At 41.1% G+C, this 21,660-nt stretch overlaps 1 protein-coding gene across 1 annotated transcript in view; it reads left to right on the forward strand.

Moving 5' to 3' along the window:
* SLC45A4 (solute carrier family 45 member 4) overlaps positions 1-21,660 on the forward strand; it is a 285,788-nt gene that overhangs the window by 129,825 nt on the left and 134,303 nt on the right. Inside the window, exons 3-4 of the mRNA XM_053715398.1 lie at positions 7,371-7,405; positions 10,276-10,283. Coding sequence (XP_053571373.1) covers positions 7,371-7,405; positions 10,276-10,283 — 43 coding nt within the window. The remainder of the gene's footprint in view (positions 1-7,370; positions 7,406-10,275; positions 10,284-21,660) is intronic.

The following is a 21,660-nucleotide window of genomic DNA, read 5'->3' on the forward strand; positions in this document are numbered from 1 at the left end:
AAGCGTGATCACTCTGGGGTGAGAACAGAGTGCGCTGATAATACTAGGGCCATGTCTGATACTGCGTCACAGCTTGCAGAGCATGAGGACGGAGAGCTTCATTCTGTGGGTGACGGTTCTGATCCAAACAGATTGGATTCAGATATTTCAAATTTTAAATTTAAATTGGAGAACCTCCGTGTATTACTAGGGGAGGTTTTAGCGGCTCTGAATGATTGTAACACAGTTGCAATACCAGAGAAAATGTGTAGGTTGGATAAATATTTTGCGGTACCGGCGAGTACTGATGTTTTTCCTATACCTAAGAGACTTACTGAAATTGTTACTAAGGAGTGGGATAGACCCGGTGTGCCGTTCTCACCCCCTCCAATATTTAGAAAAATGTTTCCAATAGACGCCACCACACGGGACTTATGGCAAACGGTCCCTAAGGTGGAGGGAGCAGTTTCTACCTTAGCTAAGCGTACCACTATCCCGGTTGAGGATAGCTGTGCTTTTTCAGATCCAATGGATAAAAAACTAGAGGGTTACCTTAAGAAAATGTTTGTTCAACAAGGTTTTATATTGCAACCCCTTGCATGCATCGCGCCGGTCACGGCTGCTGCAGCATTCTGGATTGAATCTCTGGAAGAGAACATTAGTTCAGCTACGCTGGACGAGATTACGGACAGGTTTAGAGTCCTTAAACTAGCTAATTCTTTCATTTCGGAAGCCGTAGTACATTTAACCAAACTTACGGCTAAGAATTCAGGATTCGCCATTCAGGCACGCAGAGCACTGTGGCTAAAATCCTGGTCAGCTGATGTTACTTCTAAATCTAAATTGCTTAATATACCTTTCAAGGGACAGACCTTATTCGGGCCCGGGTTGAAGGAGATTATCGCTGACATTACAGGAGGTAAAGGCCATGCCCTGCCTCAGGACAAAGCCAAAGCTAAGACTAGACAGTCTAATTTTCGTTCCTTTCGTAATTTCAAAGCAGGAGCAGCATCAACTTCCTCTGCACCAAAACAGGAAGGAGCTGTTGCTCGTTACAGACAAGGCTGGAGACCTAATCAGTCCTGGAACAAGGGCAAGCAGGCCAGGAAACCTGCTGCTGCCCCTAAGACAGCATGAATCGAGGGCCCCCGATCCGGGACCGGATCTGGTGGGGGGCAGACTTTCTCTCTTCGCCCAGGCTTGGGCAAGAGATGTTCAGGATCCCTGGGCGCTAGAGATCATATCTCAGGGATACCTTCTGGACTTCAAATTCTCTCCCCCAAGAGGGAGATTTCATCTGTCAAGGTTGTCAACAAACCAAATAAAGAAAGAGGCGTTTCTACGCTGCGTACAAGATCTTTTATTAATGGGAGTGATCCATCCGGTTCCGCGGTCGGAACAAGGACAAGGGTTTTACTCAAATCTGTTTGTAGTTCCCAAAAAAGAGGGAACTTTCAGGCCAATCTTGGATTTAAAGATCCTAAACAAATTCCTAAGAGTTCCATCGTTCAAAATGGAAACTATTCGGACAATTTTACCCATGATCCAAAAAGGTCAGTACATGACCACAGTGGATTTAAAGGATGCTTACCTTCACATACCGATTCACAAGGATCATTACCGGTATCTAAGGTTTGCCTTTCTAGACAGGCATTACCAATTTGTAGCTCTTCCATTCGGATTGGCTACGGCTCCAAGAATCTTCACAAAGGTTCTGGGTACTCTTCTAGCGGTCCTAAGACCGCGAGGAATTTCGGTAGCTCCATACCTGGACGACATTCTGATACAAGCTCCAAGCTTTCAAACTGCCAAGTCTCATACAGAGTTAGTACTGGCATTTCTAAGGTCGCATGGATGGAAGGTGAACGAAAAGAAGAGTTCTCTCTTTCCACTCACAAGAGTTCCCTTCTTGGGGACTCTGATAGATTCTGTAGAAATGAAGATTTACCTGACAGAAGACAGGTTAACAAAGCTTCAAAATGTATGCCGTGTCCTTCATTCCATTCAACACCCGTCAGTAGCTCAATGCATTGGAGGTGATCGGCTTAATGGTAGCGGCAATGGACATAGTACCTTTTGCTCGCCTACATCTCAGACCTCTGCAATTGTGCATGCTAAGACAGTGGAATGGGGATTACTCAGATTTGTCCCCTACTCTCAATCTGGATCAAGAGACCAGAAATTCTCTTCTATGGTGGCTTTATCGGCCACATCTATCCAGGGGGATGCCATTCAGCAGGCCAGACTGGACAATTGTAACAACAGACGCCAGCCTACTAGGTTGGGGCGCTGTCTGGAATTCTCTGAAGGCTCAGGGTTTATGGAATCAGGAGGAGAGCCTCCTTCCAATAAACATTCTGGAATTGAGAGCAGTTCTCAATGCCCTTCTGGCTTGGCCCCAGTTAACAACTCGGGGGTTCATCAGGTTTCAGTCGGACAACATCACGACTGTGATAATTCGCTGGGCAGAGTCTCACTCTTGCCACCTGTCAGCAATCCACATCCCGGGAGTGGAGAACTGGGAGGCGGATTTCTTGAGTCGTCAGACTTTTCATCCGGGGGAGTGGGAACTTCATCCGGAGGTCTTTGCCCAAATACTTCGACGTTGGGGCAAACCAGAGATAGATCTCATGGCGTCTCGTCAGAACGCCAAACTTCCTCGCTACGGGTCCAGATCCAGGGATCCGGGAGCGGTTCTGATAGATGCTTTGACAGCACCTTGGACCTTCGGGATGGCTTATGTGTTTCCACCCTTCCCGATGCTTCCTCGATTGATTGCCAGAATCAAACAGGAGAGAGCATCAGTGATTCTAATAGCGCCTGCATGGCCACGCAGGACTTGGTATGCAGATCTAGTGGACATGTCATCCTGTCCACCTTGGTCTCTACCTCTAAAACAGGACCTTCTGATTCAGGGTCCATTCAAACATCAAAATCTAACTTCTCTGAAGCTGACTGCTTGGAAATTGAACGTTTGATTTTATCAAAACGTGGTTTTTCTGAGTCGGTTATTGATACCCTGATACAGGCTAGGAAGCCTGTTACCAGAAGGATTTACCATAAGATATGGCGTAAATACCTATCCTGGTGCGAATCCAAAGGTTACTCTTGGAGTAAGGTTAGGATTCCTAGGATATTGTCCTTTCTACAAGAAGGTTTAGAAAAGGGTTTATCGGCTAGTTCATTAAAGGGACAGATCTCAGCTCTGTCCATTTTGTTGCACAAGCGTCTGTCAGAAATTCCAGACGTCCAGGCTTTTTGTCAAGCTTTAGCTAGGATCAAGCCTGTGTTTAAAACTGTTGCTCCGCCATGGAGTTTAAACCTGGTTCTTAACGTTTTACAAGGAGTTCCGTTTGAACCCCTTCATTCCATTGATATAAAGTTGTTATCTTGGAAAGTTCTATTTTTAACGGCTATTTCTTCGGCTCGGAGAGTCTCTGAGTTATCAGCCCTACATTGTGATTCTCCTTATTTGATTTTTCATTCAGATAAGGTAGTTCTGCGTACAAAACCTGGGTTCTTACCTAAGGTAGTCACTAACAGGAACATCAATCAGGAGATCGTTGTTCCTTCTTTGTGCCCGAATCCTTCTTCAAAGAAGGAACGTCTTCTGCACAATTTGGATGTAGTTCGTGCCCTCAAGTTCTATTTGCAGGCAACTAAGGAATTTCGACAAACGTCTTCCCTGTTTGTCGTGTACTCTGGTCAGAGGAGAGGTCAAAAGGCTTCAGCTACCTCTCTTTCCTTCTGGCTTCGTAGCATAATTCGTTTAGCCTATGAGACTGCTGGACAGCAGCCTCCTGAAAGAATTACAGCTCATTCTACTAGAGCTGTGGCTTCCACTTGGGCCTTTAAGAATGAGGCCTCTGTTGAACAGATTTGCAAGGCTGCAACTTGGTCTTCGCTCCATACTTTTTCAAAATTTTACAAATTTGACACTTTTGCTTCTTCGGAGGCTATTTTTGGGAGAAAGGTTCTTCAGGCAGTGGTTCCTTCTGTATAATGAGCCTGCCTAGCCCTCCCGTCATCCGTGTACTTTTGCTTTGGTATTGGTATCCCAGAAGTAATGATGACCCGTGGACTGATCACACATAACAGAAGAAAACATAATTTATGCTTACCTGATAAATTCCTTTCTTCTGTTGTGTGATCAGTCCACGGCCCGCCCTGTTTTTTAAGGCAGGTAAATATTTTTTAAATTATACTACAGTCACCACTTCACCCTTGGTTTCTCCTTTCTCGTTGGTCCTTGGTCGAATGACTGGGAGTGACGTAGAGGGGAGGAGCTATATGCAGCTCTGCTGGGTGAATCCTCTTGCATTTCCTGTTGGGGAGGAGTTATATCCCAGAAGTAATGATGACCCGTGGACTGATCACACAACAGAAGAAAGGAATTTATCAGGTAAGCATAAATTATGTTTTTCATTCTGGGGAGTGGAAACTCCATCCAGAGATGTTTTCCAGATTAACCGTCAAATGGGGGGTACCGGAGTTGGATCTGATGGCGTCTCGACAGAACGCCAAGCTTCCAAAGTATGGTTTTTAAAGTAAAGGGATCCTCAGGCGTTCTTGATAGATGTTCTGGTAGTTCCGTGGAACTTCAGGTTGGCATACCCGTTTCCTCAGTTTGCTCTCCTTCCACGAGTCATTGCTCGTATCAAGCATGAGAGAGCATCAGTGATTCTAATAGCTCCTGCGTGACCTTGCAGGATCTGGTATGGAGACTTCCTCTATGGAAGGACCTACTACTTCAGGGTCCTTTCCTTCACCCAAATCTCAATTTCTCTCAAGCGGACTGCTTGGAGATTGAACACTTCAACGGTCATTGAGACCATGATTCGGGCTCGTAAGCCTGTTTCTAGAAAGATTTACCATAAGGTATAAATATATTTATTGGTGTGAATCCAAGGGCTACTCTTGGAGTAGTGTCAGGATTCCAAGGATTTTGTCCTTTCTCCAGGAAGGTCTGGAGAAGGGTTTGTCTGTCAGTACTCTGAAGGGTCAGATTTCTGCTTTAACTATTTTGCTGCACAAGCGCCTGGTCAACGTATCAGATGTGCAATCTTTTTGCCAGGCCTTGGTCCATTTTTTACTTAGTATCCCAGTTATGGAGGATACTGATTTTTTGGAGACAGATTTCTCTGATTCAGACTCTACTTCTTGTGAAGAATATGAATTGGCCCGGGTGATGCATGCCCATCAGTTATGTTCCGAATGTCCCGGCGGAGGTATGTTGCGCCTTTCGTTATAGACTGGCGCGCCTTCATGTTCTACTAAGGCACGTTTTTGGCGCTGCTGGATCCCACTCTTAATGGGTCTGCTTAGGGGCATGAAGGATTGGTTCAGTCCTCATTCGCCTTTCAATCTAGTGGGCTGGAAACTCTGTTGAGATCTGCGGCGACATGCTCGGTCGTTTCCGCTTTTTCCGGGAACTAGAGTTCCTTCTCGTTGTGGGTTGGAGGATTTAGGTCCTTCATACCGCCGTTCCTACGGTTTTGCCTTTCATGGTCTCTTTGGAAGTGTCCTTTTAGGAGTTCCTTTTTAGAGGTTCTCTTCCTTTGGGTCAAGACTTTCTGGACTCTGTTCGCTTTTTCTGGAGGCTTTGGCCGCTTAATTAGGAAGTGAAAGCCGTGAGGCTCTGTCTTCCTTCGGGAGTTAGCCATCTCCATATCAGGAGCGATAGGAGGTGTCTCTTTTTCCAAGCTTTATGCTTAGGGGATTGTTTACTGCCTGGGTTCTGGATGCTTTGCATTCTTCTCCCTTGGGTGTGGTTCTCTGGAACGTTAGTCTGAAAGGATTATGGAGACTAGCCTTTCTTCTTCTCTTTTGGGTGACTGTTCTCCTCATTTCCCTTAGTGTTGCCCTTGGGGCCTTTTGGGCTCTAGAGAAATTACGTGACTTTGTCGCAGCCTAGCACCTTGTGTGTGTGTGGGGGTGTGTTCTCTTCCCTTTGGGCTGGGAATTACAAGTAAGTCCTGTACCCGATCTCGTCCCCTGTGAGGTCCGATTGCTTCAGACGGGGTAATCTTGTGTTCCCTGGGGGTGTCGATCGTTCTAGGGCGATTCTGGGTGCTGGGTCTAGGGTTCTTGTCTTGGATCCTTCTTGGATGTCTGGAGACTTATCATCCTGTGGACTGGTTCGGGACGACCCAGTTTTTTCAGGGACCCTATGTTGCGACATAGGGACTAGCTCATTGGGCTTGCAAGCAGGAAGGCCAGAGTTCACATCTACCTTTCAGGTACTGGTTATCAACTTTAAGGCCTGACTTGTCCTTCAGACAGAGTGTGCTCCTCTTCATGGGGAGTTTTTTCTCTGTTGGATCAACAGTGGTGTCTGGATGATTTTTTCATTCGGTCTGTGTTTTGATCATACTATGGCTTCATGTCTTGTGGACATGTATGCTGTTCTTATCTGTGCCCTTCCCTTTTGAAAGGATAGTTTTTCTTCCTTATGAGCTGGGGTTCCTCGCCCTGGAGGGTCTTTGTCCTGCTCTGTGTGTAGGAGGTTGGATCAGGTGACTTATCTCTGTAAGGGGCAGCATCTGCTGCTCTGTGGGCTCTGTTCCACCTGTTGGAATTTGATCTCTCTATGTAGAGAGCTGTGACAGGTCTTCCTTTGGATCTATTGCACTTTCCTCTGTTCCAGGTCCCAGGGGGTTCTCCTTTGGAGTGCCTTATTTTGGAGGAGCGGATTGGGTTGGCACCCGAGCTCTGTTGGGGTGGGTGAGTTCCTCCTTTTTTGCTTTTCATTCCCTTGTGGTTGGGGTCTTTCTGTCCCCCCCACTGTCAGACATGTCTGTCGATTGGGCTGGTCCGGTGTTGGAGCAGGATCTGAGATCTGTTGCTTTGCTAAATTTGTCCTCTTGAGCATTCGAGGTACGGTAAGCCTCTTGAGGTGTCTTTCTCCATGTTCAGGATTTGTGGGAAGGACTGGCGGCTCTTTGCCCGAGACGTTATCCGCTGGTTAGTGGATGCTTAGCAATCTGAAGAATCCTATCTTCAGCTGCTTTCTGCTTGCCCTGCAAGTATTTGTTTCAGAGTGATTTTTAGATGACTGCAGCGTGCAGTGTTTTTGCTTCCGGTGTTGTTTGTCAGATGTATCTGAGCTTGCTGCACTAGGTTTTGTTTCTGAATATTTCGGTATTCTGAGCTACCTTTTTGCAACTTGGGGACCTTTTTGTCTTCAGTTGCTTTTTAGAGTGTGGTTGCACTGTGTTGGGGAAGATCCTCTCTTTCTTCTCTTTCTTTCTTTTCTTCAGATGGAAAGAGTTCACCGCTTCCCGCCCGTGTTTTTATGCGGGGCAGCCGTAATTTTTGTTCTTCTGGCACCTTTTCACCGTGATATTTCTTCTACTGTTCCTTGTTCCTCGACAGAATGGCTTGGGGATGAGGGGTGTGGGAGGAGTATTTAAGCCTTGGCTGGGGTGTCTTTGCCGCCTCCTGGTGGCCAGGTTCTGAATTCCCAAAAGTAATGAATGCAGCTGTGGACTCTTTCCATCTGAAGAAAAGAAAATTATCAGGTAATCATAATTTGTTTTTTGTTTTGTTAGTGTCTATAGATGCAGGTTTGTCTGAACTAATAAAAACTTTTAAGAATTAAAATATATGTGAGATTTTGTGACATTCTATGTAGAATGACTTCTGGTACAACTATCTTCTTATCTTTGTGTTTTTTTTTTTGGCTATGCGGAGTAAATGTGGGCAGTTGTAGAAATTTGCATAAATTGTCAAAATGGATTAAGGCACCTTTCTGGTAATATTTTGTAATTCTCATGTTTGTATGATTAGATATGTTATACCTACTCATTTTGTGTTTAATTACAAGATGGTGCATAGGGGCCAACAAGAATACATTTTATCTTCTAATGCCAAATGTGGGACAGCAAAGTTTGGACTTTAAATAATTAGGGTGGGATATAATAATAATAATTAGCTGCTGTTAATCATGTACACCAGTAATGGCCGACTTCCTAATATATGGGGGGCACAAATCAATATTTAAATGCTTCAAGCGCTGCATATAAATCTATGGTTTCACACAAATAAGTCCTCAGTGGCCCAGTACCTGAATTAGCTAAGGTCTCAGGGGTACCCTCTGATATTCTCCCCTTTTAGATGGCTCTTTGACCACCACCAGAATTCCCCAAAGCACACATTTTTAGTTTTGCTTTTCCCTGGGGCCATAAATACTAGGTAACACATTCTTCATTTTGTTTTCCCCTCAGAGGCACAAACTAATGCAGAGTCGCATTTGGCCCATGTGCCCCCAGTTGGCCATCCCTGATTTACGCCATAAAAAAATTATACAAAAACGTTTGTGTGGTTTTTTGTTTTGTTTTCCTATTCATATGGCAGCGTGCTCAATGTTGTGATATTTCTGCAAACCTAAAGTTATTTTCTAAAAATGCTCTGTCATACTGAAAAACAAACAAACCCAAAAGTATAATTTGTGTGGTTACCTCACAGAATAAAAGTAAAAAGGCTCCAACACAGGGGTGTGAAAATGGCATGGAAGTTTGCACTCCACTGCTCCTCTCTACAGGGGAAGGAAAGAAATGAAATCTTTACTTTGCTTTCTTCACTCTCGCCCCGTCAAGGATCCCCATTTCTCAGGCAATACAGTCTGACAGCGGTTTTATTGCTGCCTTTTTTGGGGGGCGATTACTCTTTGAGTGTTTCTCAACCGCAGTCCTCAAGTAGCCCCAGCAGGCCAGGTTTTTATTACAGCTGAACTAGAGCACAGGTGAAATAATCAGCTGATCAGTAACCATGGTTACTAACCTGCTCTCACCCATCAGCTGATTATTTCACCTGTGCTCTAGTCCGGCTATAATGAAAACCTGGCCTGTTGGGGGTTCTTGAGGGCGGCTGTTGAAACATTGCTCAATTGGCACCAAATTAACCAAATACTTTTAATCAAATTATTTTACAGTTTAGAAAGAAGGTTATCTGGTTGCTCAAGTGCAATTAAACCTTATCGTATCTATCAGGAAAAAGTACTTTATGCATTCAATGTTCAATAGTAAATCATTTATTATAACCTGTTCAGTTTGGCAGCTTTTAATAACTTACAATCTTCATATGGTTTCACAATACTGAAAACAGTAGCCTTGAAGGAACATACATCAGCCATTTACTAATTGATTTGCTGCCTGTGAAATAGGCTAAGCACTGACATTTGATCTCGGCAATGAATTTGATATCCTGAATCCTCACTGTATACTGGTCATGGGTGAAAGCAAGAGTTCTCGGTTAAAGGGACAGTGTACACCAATTGTCATAGAACTGCATGTAATACACTAATATAAAGAAGAATATGCACAGATACTGAAATAAAAATCCAATAGAAAACCTTTTTACAAGTTTAGAAGCACTTTTGATACGGTTAGGCTGGGACACCCACTGAAATGGACTGAGAAAGCAGGAAGAACAGACACTCTCCTCTTCCCCCTTCCACTACCTATGAAAAGACCAATTAGACAAACAAGAGCAAGCAAGGATCTGTATACATCAGTATATATCTAAAACATTGGGGCTTGATTAGGAATCTGAAAATCAGCACAATGTTTTTTTAAAGGGATAAGAAAGTCAAAATTAAACTTGCATGATTCAGATAGAGCATATGATTTTAAGACACTTTTAAATTCACTTCTATTTTCAAATGTGCTTTATTCTCTTGATTATCCCTTGTTTAAAAATAATACGCATATATCCTACACTAGTGGGAGCTGCTGCTGATTGGTGACTGCACACATTTGTCTCTTGTGATTGGCCAACTAGATGTGTTCAGCTAGCTGCCAGTAGTGCAACACTGTTCCTTCTGCAAAGGATAACAAGAGAATGAAGCAAGTGTGGTAATAAAAGTAAATTGAAAAGTTGTTTAAAATTGTATGTTCTATCCAAACCATTCAATAATTATATTGGATATAAAATATGTAAACATTGGCACTCACCATTTAAATAAATACAAGACCTTTTTAGTGTGGTTTAAGGATGGTTTCATTTACAGCGGTCAATAATATGTGACTTATTGGGACCTGAAAATCTCATACATCTTCCCACAAAACTCAATTTACTGTGTGTCCAGCTATGTAAATTACACATCCCTGATAGACTATTCTTAGCTCAAATAACTATCAACACATTCTTAGCACTGCATAGTAGTAAAGCGATTAACATTTTTATGCCGGCTTTAATTAGTCTACATCGGAACAACGTTCCGATGTAAACAAATTTTAAATCATGGGGACAAGCCTACAACGCTAGGCGCGCCCACCATGACCCGATCCCATTCAGTTAGCGCCGTTGGCTTCAGTACAGCCAGATGGCAAGGAATGTCCTAACATCGGGGAAAGGTTAATATGTTCTATTTATATTTCTTCTTTTGCCTTTTTATTTTTTAAAGACCTAATATAAATGTCCTTAACTGTTTGGTGGTTTACGCAGCTAAAGTTACTGGACCAAAATCATTTTGTATATAAGCAATGAGCCCTGTAAGTTTTTGTAATCTGTTTATGAGCTGTAATATGTTTGAATACAACAGAAAATACCTCAGAAAATGTTTAGTTTTGCATAGTAAAATAAAAAAAAAACATACAAAACTAAACACAACACACTTTCATTACTTTGCCTTTGTTTCCTGTAATTTAACTCTCCTCCTCCTCTTCCTGTAATTTTTCCTGCATAGGTGAGATCCTTCACCCTGTATCATTACATTTTAGCCACCAATCAGCAAGCACAACTCAGGTGCCTAGCAGCACATTTGCAAACAATCAGTGCAAAAACATGGTGTTATGTGAAATACTGTAGATTGTACAATATGACTCGTAATCTATATACCAGGGTTAGCTTAAATACTCTTATTAGCTGATTCAATGTAATAGTTATAGAGGTTGTCTGTCAAATTGTATCTCGCTCAGACTCGCCCCTGTATCTTATACTTGCAATGCAGGCCACACCCCCATGCACATATGGTAATGAGGACATTTTAGTTTATATTACATATAAGATACAAATCTAATGTTAAGGGGATATTGGATTTTGATGAATTACACTGAGATGTATTTGTTTAAAAAAAAGCCTATTACATGAGTTGTATTAGTGAATTAAATTGTTGTATTAATTAAATAATCGGCCCTGTGTTTTTAATGTTTGATTCAAACCTACAGGTGTTCTTATACAAAAAAAAGAGCTGCACAAATAAATTGCTTTACAACACCTGAACGAGTGGGAAGTCTGTAGTTTAAACACCTGTTATAACCTGGCACGTTCAGAGCAGCGCTGGCCACAATCTTCTAATCCAGAAGCAATGAGTCATGGTTCCACATCATGCAGGCATCAGTGGCTCGATATGTTGCACATTGCAAAATCATTAGTGGAATTTTCCACCTTAGCTTCTCTTTTTGTTTACTATGGTTGGGTTGTTGTATAAATATCCTAATACTATCAGTCAAACTTCTTATATGTGTGTGTATATATATGTGTGTGTTTGTGTGTGTATGTATGTGTGTGTGTGTATATGTGTGTATGTATGTGTTTGTGTTGTATGTATGTGTTTGTGTGTGTATGCATGTGTGTGTATATATGTATGTGTATGTATGCGTGTGTGCGTGTATATATATATATATATGTGTGTGTGTGTGTGTGTGTATATATAAATGTGTATATATATATATGTGTGTGTGTATATGTATGTAATATATATATATATATATATATATATATATATATATGTGTGTGTATATATGTATATGTATGTAATATATATATATATATATATATATATATATATATAATGTGTGTGTGTATATATGGATGGATAGATAGATATAGATATATATAGATCGTAGTGGAAACAGCACTCCTCAGAACAGCAACAACCTGGTGCACTGCTAAATAAACAAACAATAGCAAGTGGTGAAGGATCCAAATGGATGGGTTCCCTATCCAGCAAAAACTTCACACAGCAGGAATATATAATCGGTTTAATGTGTAAATAACCAAACGTTTCAGCCCTCACATGGGCTTTTGTCAATGGTAAACATAAGCCAGGACAGACATGACTATCCTGGCTTATGTTTACCATTGACAAAAGCCCATGTGAGGGCTGAAACATTTGGTTATTTACACATTAAACGGATTATATATTCCTGCTGTGTGAAGTTTTTATATATATATATATATATATATATATATATATATATATATATATATAATCCGCACTCTCTGGACTTTCAAAATAGATAATTAATTGTGTACATTGATGTTTCGGGGATAAAACTGTCCCCTTCATCAGACCAGTTTGATCCCTGAAACGTCACTTTACACAATAAATTATCTATTTTGAAAGTCCAGAGAGTGCGGATCTTTAACTTTGGTGTGGATATTGATGTTCCTGGCAGCAATTCTTTGAGGTGAGTATGTATGTATGTTAGAGTGTATATATACATACATGTCCCAGACAAGGAATTAGACTTTTTAAAAGTATTGTGATATTAAAGTGCATAGCTCCTTTAAAGGAGTTAAACACATTGCCAAAGTTGCACTGCTGGAACACCCTTCTGCTCCAGATGAGGATACAACCAATGATTGGAACATGTGCCTGTATGCCAAGTACTCCTCTGCTCAGCAGCTGATTCCTCATGAAGAATAACACAGGACCACTACTTGCAAGGGTTAAACATATAGTAAAAAAAGCCAATTGTTTAAACTTAAACAGCTCTAATGAAATAAGCTTTTTATTTTGTAATCTAGAATGTCCCTTTTAAATCGTGCTTAATTTACACAAGAAGTGAAAAAAGGAAATGATCTTGACTTGTACATGTTTTGTGGAGTCCCAGCCCCTCTGGCTAATATCCTGTCAGTGCCCAGATTTCATTAGTGGTCCTGGCAGAGGAGTGGGTCTTGGTGTTGTCTACACTAAAGCACCGGTGAAGCATTTCATCCTGACAATGTGTTCCTTTTTTCATAGGATTTTCCTTTTTAAATAAAATGAGAGGAAATTACTCTGCCTTGTGTCTTTGGTTTGAGTTTTGTGCTCTAAAATGCAAATATTAGTCTATATGTATTTAAAACAACAAATATTACCTTTTTGTTTGCAGTACTGTGTATCTAAAAGTATTACAAATAATATAAAACTACCATTAGGCTGAATGTATCAACTGTATTATGATATGTAAATATAAGATATTGCTGTTGGTTTTATCCCCTCTCCAAACTGTTCCATTTTACAGATGCAAATATTTTAAAATCCCAAACTTTTCTGTTCCCAAGCAGTTTATAGACAAAAGGGTTTTCTACGTTTATTAGATTTTTTTGATAATTTTCTTTAAAAAATATTAATTTAAAATGTTTGGATTTTGGAATTCCGTTTTTGTGGATTTGTACCTGGATTAGTGTTTTCAACCAGCTGTCATTTGTCCGTTTTTTGTTTGTTTTTCTGAGAATATATAACTACACTGAGCCCTGTTGTGGCTGCGTCTTCGGCAGAGTTTGAGTAAACGTTTATAGACCCACACATATAAGCATATCTAGAATTGCCCTGCTGGTTGCTGTTATGTTCTAGTGGGTGTTGTTTATGTATGCATTGCAATCAGACTTTCCCTTTCAGATCTGCAGAGCAACATAAAATGCTGGCTAGGACATTATGCTAATTTTGGCACCTAGCTTATATTATTTTTACACTTTGCATAGACTAGATATCTTGTGGGCCAGATTTGCACCGCAGCCTGCAGGTGCTTATACCAGGCCGACTGAATAAGGACAGACACCAAAAGTCTTTTAACCCCTTAATGACAACTGACGTACCAGGTACGTCATGCATTAACTTACAGTTAATGACAATAGACGTACCTGGTACGTCAGTTGTCTAAGAGAGTGCTGGAAGCGATCGCAATCGCTTCCAGCAGCTCTCAGGGTATTGCAGTGATGCCTCCATATGGAGGCATCCTGCAATACCCTTTCAGAAGACTCCGATGCAGAGAGAGCCACTCTGTGGCCCTCTCTGCACCGGTAGCGATGGTGCCGGTTCGTTGGTGGGGTGGGAGCGCAACAGGGAGGCGGGTGGGCGGCCCATCGCTACCCGGCATCCGGCTCCTGTAAGTGCAATGTGCACGCCGGGTGCCGGGAGCGTGCGGGGGCGCGCATGCGCGTGCGCGATTAGCTACCCACACTGACACCAATGAGGAGGGAAGAGGGGGGAAAAAATAAATATATGAGGATCTGGGAGGGGGAGGGGGTTGGGGTATTGTGGGGGGCTGCTACACTACAGAAAAATTTAAACTGGCAATAAAAGATAAAAAAAAACACTTTTTTGGGGGGCAAATTGGGTACTGGCAGACAGCTGCCAGTACCCAAGATGGCGGCAATTAGGTAGGGGAGAGGGTTAGAGAGCTGGGGGGGGGGGGGATCATGGAGGTTGGGGCTAAGGCAGGAGTCCATCACAGCTAAAACATTTTATTTCTTTCATGTAATTAACAAGAGTCCATGAGCTAGTGACGTATGGGATATACATTCCTACCAGGAGGGGCAAAGTTTCCCAAACCTTAAAATGCCTATAAATACACCCCTCACCACACCCACAAATCAGTTTTACAAACTTTGCCTCCAAGGAGGTGGTGAAGTAAGTTTGTGCTAGATTCTACGTTGATATGCGCTCCGCAGCAAGTTGGGGCCCGGTTTTCCTCTCAGCGTGCAGTGAATGTCAGAGGGATGTGAAGAGAGTATTGCCTATTGAATGCAGTGATCTCCTTCTACGGGGTCTATTTCATAAGGTTCTCTGTTATCGGTCGTAGAGATTCATCTCTTACCTCCCTTTTCAGATCGACGATATACTCTTATATTTACCATTACCTCTACTGATTCTCGTTTCAGTACTGGTTTGGCTTTCTACAAACATGTAGATGAGTGTCCTGGGGTAAGTAAGTCTTATTTTCTGTGACACTCTAAGCTATGGTTGGGCACTTTATTTATAAAGTTCTAAATATATGTATTCAAACATTTATTTGCCTTGACTCAGAATGTTCAACTTTCCTTATTTTCAGACAGTCAGTTTCATATTTGGGATTATGCATTGAATTATCATATTTTTCTTACCTCAATTTGACTTTTTTCCCTGTGGGCTGTTAGGCTCGCGGGGGCTGAAAATGCTTCATTTTATTGCGTCATTCTTGGCGCGGACTTTTTTGGCGCAAAAATTCTTTTCCGTTTCCGGTGTCATACGTGTCGCCGGAAGTTGCGTCATTTTTTGACGTTATTTTGCGCCAAAAATGTCGGCGTTCTGGATGTGGCGTCATTTTTGGCGCCAAAAGCATTTAGGCGCCAAATAATGTGGGCGTCTTATTTGGCGCTAAAAAATATGGGCGTCGCTTTTGTCTCCACATTATTTCAGTCTCATTTTTCATTTGCTTCTGGTTGCTAGAAGCTTGATGTTTGGCATTCTTTCCCATTCCTGAAACTGTCTTATAAGAATTTGATCTATTTTGCTTTATATGTTGTTTTTTCTCTTACATATTGCAAGATGTCTCACGTTGCATCTGAGCCAGAAGATACTACAGGAAAATCACTGCCTGCTGGATCTACCAAAGCTAAGTGTATCTGCTGTAAACTTTTGGTAGCTATTCCTCCAGCTGTTGTTTGTAATAATTGTCATGACAAACTTGTTAAAGCAGATAATATTTCCTTTAGTAATGTACCATTGCCTGTTGCAGTTCCCTCAACATCTAAGGTGCAGAATGTTCCTGATAACATAAGAGATTTTGTTTCTGAATCCATAAAGAAGGCTTTGTCTGTTATTTCTCCTTCTAGTAAACGTAAAAAGTCTTTTAAATCTTCTCTCTCTACAGATGAATTTTTAAATGAACACCATCATTCTGATTCTTTGGACTCTTCTGGTTCAGAGGATTCTATCTCAGAGATTGATGCTGATAAATCTTCATATTTATTTAAGATGGAATTTATTCGCTCTTTACTTAAAGAAGTACTAATTGCTTTAGAAATAGAGGATTCTAGTCCTCTTGATACTAATTCTATTCGTTTGGATAAGGTTTTTAAAGCTCCTGCGGTTATTCCAGAAGTTTTTCCTGTTCCTAATGCTATTTCTGCAGTAATTTCCAAAGAATGGGATAAATTGGGTAATTCATTTACTCCTTCTAAACGTTTTAAGCAATTATATCCTGTTCCGCCTGACAGGTTAGAATTTTGGGACAAAATCCCTAAAGTTGATGGGGCTATTTCTACCCTTGCTAAACGTACTACCATTCCTACGTCAGATGGTACCTCGTTTAAGGATCCTTTAGATAGAAAAATTGAATCTTTTCTAAGAAAAGCTTATCTGTGTTCAGGTAATCTTCTTAGACCTGCTATATCATTGGCTGATGTTGCTGCAGCTTCAACTTTTTGGTTGGAAACTCTAGCGCAACAAGTAACAAATCGTGATTCTCATGATATTTTTATTCTTCTCCAGCATGCTAATAATTTTATCTGTGATGCCATTTTTGATATTATTAGAGTTGATGTTAGGTTTATGTCTCTGGCTATCTTAGCCAGAAGAGCTTTATGGCTTAAGACTTGGAATGCTGATATGGCTTCTAAATCAACTCTACTTTCCATTTCTTTCCAGGGAAACAAATTATTTGGTTCTCAGTTGGATTCTATTATTTCAACTGTTACTGGTGGGAAAGGAACTTTTTTACCACAGGATAAAAAATCCAAAGGTAAAAACAGGGCTAACAATCGTTTTCGTTCCTTTCGTTTCAACAAAGAACAAAAGCCTGATCCTTCGTCCTCAGGAGCAGTTTCAGTTTGGAAACCATCTCCAGTCTGGAATAAATCCAAGCCTGCTAGAAAGGCAAAGCCTGCTTCTAAGTTCACATGAAGGTACGGCCCTCATTCCAGTTCAGCTGGTAGGGGGCAGGTTACGTTTTTTCAAAGAAATTTGGATCAATTCTGTTCACAATCTTTGGATTCAGAACATTGTTTCAGAAGGGTACAGAATTGGTTTCAAGATGAGACCTCCTGCAAAGAGATTTTTTCTTTCCCGTGTCCCAGTAAATCCAGTGAAAGCTCAAGCATTTCTGAATTGTGTTTCAGATCTAGAGTTGGCTGGAGTAATTATGCCAGTTCCAGTTTCGGAACAGGGGATGGGGTTTTATTCAAATCTCTTCATTGTACCAAAGAAGGAGAATTCCTTCAGACCAGTTCTGGATCTAAAATTATTGAATCGTTATGTAAGGATACCAACGTTCAAGATGGTAACTGTAAGGACTATATTGCCTTTTGTTCAGCAAGGGAATTATATGTCCACAATAGATTTACAGGATGCATATCTGCATATTCCGATTCATCCAGATCATTATCAGTTCCTGAGATTCTCTTTTCTAGACAAGCATTACCAATTTGTGGCTCTACCGTTTTGGCCTTGCTACAGCTCCAAGAATTTTCACAAAGATTCTCGGTGCCCTTCTGTCTGTAATCAGAGAACAGGGTATTGTGGTATTTCCTTATTTGGACGATATCTTGGTACTTGCTCAGTCTTTACATTTAGCAGAGTCTCATACGAATCGACTTGTGTTGTTTCTTCAAGATCATGGTTGGAGGATCAATTTACCAAAAAGTTCTTTGATTCCTCAAACAAGGGTAACCTTTCTGGGTTTCCAGATAGATTCAGTGTCCATGACTCTGTCTTTAACAGACAAGAGACGTCTAAAATTGATTACAGCTTGTCGAAACCTTCAGTCTCAATCATTCCCTTCGGTAGCCTTATGCATGGAAATTCTAGGTCTTATGACTGCTGCATCGGACGCGATCCCCTTTGCTCGTTTTCACATGCGACCTCTTCAGCTCTGTATGCTGAACCAATGGTGCAGGGATTACACGAAGATATATCAATTAATATCTTTAAAACCGATTGTTCGACACTCTCTAACGTGGTGGACAGATCACCATCGTTTAATTCAGGGGGCTTCTTTTGTTCTTCCGACCTGGACTGTAATTTCAACAGATGCAAGTCTCACAGGTTGGGGAGCTGTGTGGGGATCTCTGACGGCACAAGGAGTTTGGGAATCTCAGGAGGTGAGATTACCGATCAATATTTTGGAACTCCGTGCAATTTTCAGAGCTCTTCAGTTTTGGCCTCTTCTGAAGAGAGAATCGTTCATTTGTTTTCCGACAGACAATGTCACAACTGTGGCATACATCAATCATCAAGGAGGGACTCACAGTCCTCTGGCTATGAAAGAAGTATCTCGAATTTTGGTTTGGGCGGAATCCAGCTCCTGTCTAATCTCTGCGGTTCATATCCCAGGTGTAGACAATTGGGAAGCGGATTATCTCAGTCGCCAAACGTTGCATCCGGGCGAATGGTCTCTTCACCCAGAGGTATTTCTTCAGATTGTTCAAATGTGGGGCTCCCAGAGATAGATCTGATGGCCTCTCATCTAAACAAGAAACTTCCCAGGTATCTGTCCAGATCCCGGGATCCTCAGGCGGAGGCAGTGGATGCATTATCACTTCCTTGGAAGTATCATCTGCCTATATCTTTCCGCCTCTAGTTCTTCTTCCAAGAGTAATCTCCAAGATTCTGAGGGAAATGCTCGTTTGTTCTGCTAATAGCTCCGGCATGGCCTCACAGGTTTTGGTATGCGGATCTTGTCCGGATGGCATCTTGCCAACCATGGACTCTTCCGTTAAGACCAGACCTTCTGATCGCAAGGTCCTTTTTTCCATCCGGATCAGAAATCCTTAAATTTAAAGGTATGGAGATTGAACTCTTGATTCTTGGTCAAAGAGGTTTCTCTGGACTCCGTGATTAATACTATGTTACAGGCTCGTAAATCTGTATCTCGAGAGATATATTATAGAGTCTGGAAGACTTATATTTCTTGTGTCTTTCTCATCATTTTTCTTGGCATTCTTTTAGAATACCGAGGAATTTTACAGTTTCTTCAGGATGGTTTAGATAAGGGTTTGTCCGCAAGTTCTTTGAAAGGACAAATCTCCGCTCTTTCTGTTCTTTTTCACAGAAAGATTGCTATTCTTCCTGATATTCATTGTTTTGTACAAGCTTTGGTTCGTATAAAACCTGTCATTAAGTCAATTCTCCTCCTTGGAGTTTGAATTTGGTTCTGGGAGCTCTTCAAGCTCCTCCGTTTGAACCTATGCATTCATTGGACATTAAATTACTTTCTTGGAAAGTTTTGTTCCTTTTGGCCATCTCTTCTGCTAGAAGAGTTTCTGAATTATCTGCTCTTTCTTGTGAGTCTCCTTTCTGATTTTTCATCAGGATAAGGCGTTGTTGCGAACTTCTTTGAATTTTTACCTAAGGTTGTGAATTCCAACAACATTAGTAGAGAAATTGTGGTTCCTTCATTATGTCCTAATCCTAAGAATTCTAAGGAGAAAATCGTTTGCATTCTTTGGATGTTGTTAGAGCTTTGAAATATTATGTTGAAGCTACGAAATCTTTCCGTAAGTCTTCTAGTCTATTTGTTATCTTTTCCGGTTCTAGGAAAGGCCAGAAAGCTTCTGCCATTTCTTTGGCATCTTGGTTGAAATCTTTAATTCATCTTGCCTATGTTGAGTCGGGTAAAATTCCGCCTCAGAGAATTACAGCTCATTCTACTAGGTCAGTATCTACTTCCTGGGCGTTTAGGAATGAAGCTTCGTTTGACCAGATCTGCAAAGCAGCAACTTGGTCCTCTTTGCATACTTTTACTAAATTCTACCATTTTGATGTATTTTCTTCTTCTGAAGCAGTTTTTGGTAGAAAAGTTCTTCAGGCAGCGATTTCAGTTTGAATCTTCTGCTTATGTTGTTTCGTTAAACTTTATTTTGGGTGTGGATTATTTTCAGCAGGAATTGGCTGTCTTTATTTTATCCCTCCCTCTCTAGTGACTCTTGTGTGGAAAGATCCACATCTTGGGTAGTCATTATCCCATACGTCACTAGCTCATGGACTCTTGTTAATTACATGAAAGAAAACATAATTTATGTAAGGAACTTACCTGATAAATTTCATTTCTTTCATATTAACAAGAGTCCATGAGGCCCCACCCTTTTTTGTGGTGGTTATGAATTTTTTGTATAAAGCACAAGTTATTCCAATTCTTATTTTATATGCTTCGCACTTTTTTTTCATTATCACCCCACTTCTTGGCTATTCGTTAAACTGATTTGTGGGTGTGGTGAGGGGTGTATTTATAGGCATTTTAAGGTTTGGGAAACTTTGGCCCCTCCTGGTAGGAATGTATATCCCATACGTCACTAGCTCATGGACTCTTGTTAATATGAAAGAAGATGAATTTATCAGGTAAGTCTTACATAAATTATGTTTTTTTTTTATTAAAAAAAGAAAAAACTCCTTTTAATTTAGTACTGGCAGACTTTCTGCCAGTACTTAAGATGGCGGGGACAATTGTGGGGTGGGGGAGGAAGAGAACTGTTTGGGAGGGATCAGGGGGTGGGAGGTGTCAGGTGGGAGGCTGATCTCTACCCTAAAGCTAAAAATAACCCTGCAGAGCTCCCTACAAGCTACCTAATTTAACCCCTTAACTGCTGGGCATAATTTACGTGTGGTGCGCAGCAGCATTTAGCGGCCTTCTACTTACCAAAAGCAACCCAAAGCCATATAAGTCTGCTATTTCTGAACAAAGGGGGATCCCAAAGAAGCATTTACAACCATTTGTGCCTTAAATTGCAGAAGCTGTTTGTAAATAATTTCAGTGGGAAACCTAAAGGTTTGTGACTAAAATTTGTGAAAAAGTGAACTTTTTTTTTTATTTGATGACATTTGGCGGTGAAAATGGTGGCATGAAATATACCAAAATGGGCCTAGATCAATACTTTGGTTGTCTTCTAAAAAAAATATATACATGTCAAGGGATATTCAGGTATTCCTGACAGATATCAGGGTTCCAATGTAAACTAGCGCTAATTTTGAAAAAAAGTTGTTTGGAAATAGCAAAGTGCTACTTGTATTTATGGCCCTATAACTTGCAAAAAAGTAAAGAACATGTAAACATTGGGTATTTCTAAACTCAGGACAAAATTTAGAAACTATTTTAGCATAGGTGTTTTTTGGTGATTGTAGATGTGTAACAGATTTTGGGGGGTCAAAGTTAGAAAAAGTGTGTTTCTCCAACATAGGTGTGTCCGGTCCACGGCGTCATCCTTACTTGTGGGATATTCTCTTCCCCAACAGGAAATGGCAAAGAGCCCAGCAAAGCTGGTCACATGATCCCTCCTAGGCTCCGCCTACCCCAGTCATTCTCTTTGCCGTTGTACAGGCAACATCTCCACGGAGATGGCTTAGAGTTTTTTAGTGTTTAACTGTAGTTTTTATTATTCAATCAAGAGTTTGTTATTTTGAAATAGTGCTGGTATGTACTATTTACTCAGAAACAGAAAAGGATGAAGATTTCTGTTTGTATGAGGAAAATGATTTTAGCAACCGTCACTAAAATCCATGGCTGTTCCACACAGGACTGTTGAGAGCAATTAACTTCAGTTGGGGGAACAGTGAGCAGTCTCTTGCTGCTTGAGGTATGACACATTCTAACAAGACGATGTAATGCTGGAAGCTGTCATTTTCCCTCTGGGATCGGTAAGCCATGTTTATTACGATTGTAAATAAGGGCTTCAAAAAGGGCTTATTAAGACTGTAGACTTTTTTTGGGCTAAATCGAT

This window comes from Bombina bombina, chromosome 5, assembly GCF_027579735.1.
Source record: "Bombina bombina isolate aBomBom1 chromosome 5, aBomBom1.pri, whole genome shotgun sequence".
NCBI classification, from domain to species: Eukaryota; Metazoa; Chordata; class Amphibia; order Anura; family Bombinatoridae; genus Bombina; species Bombina bombina.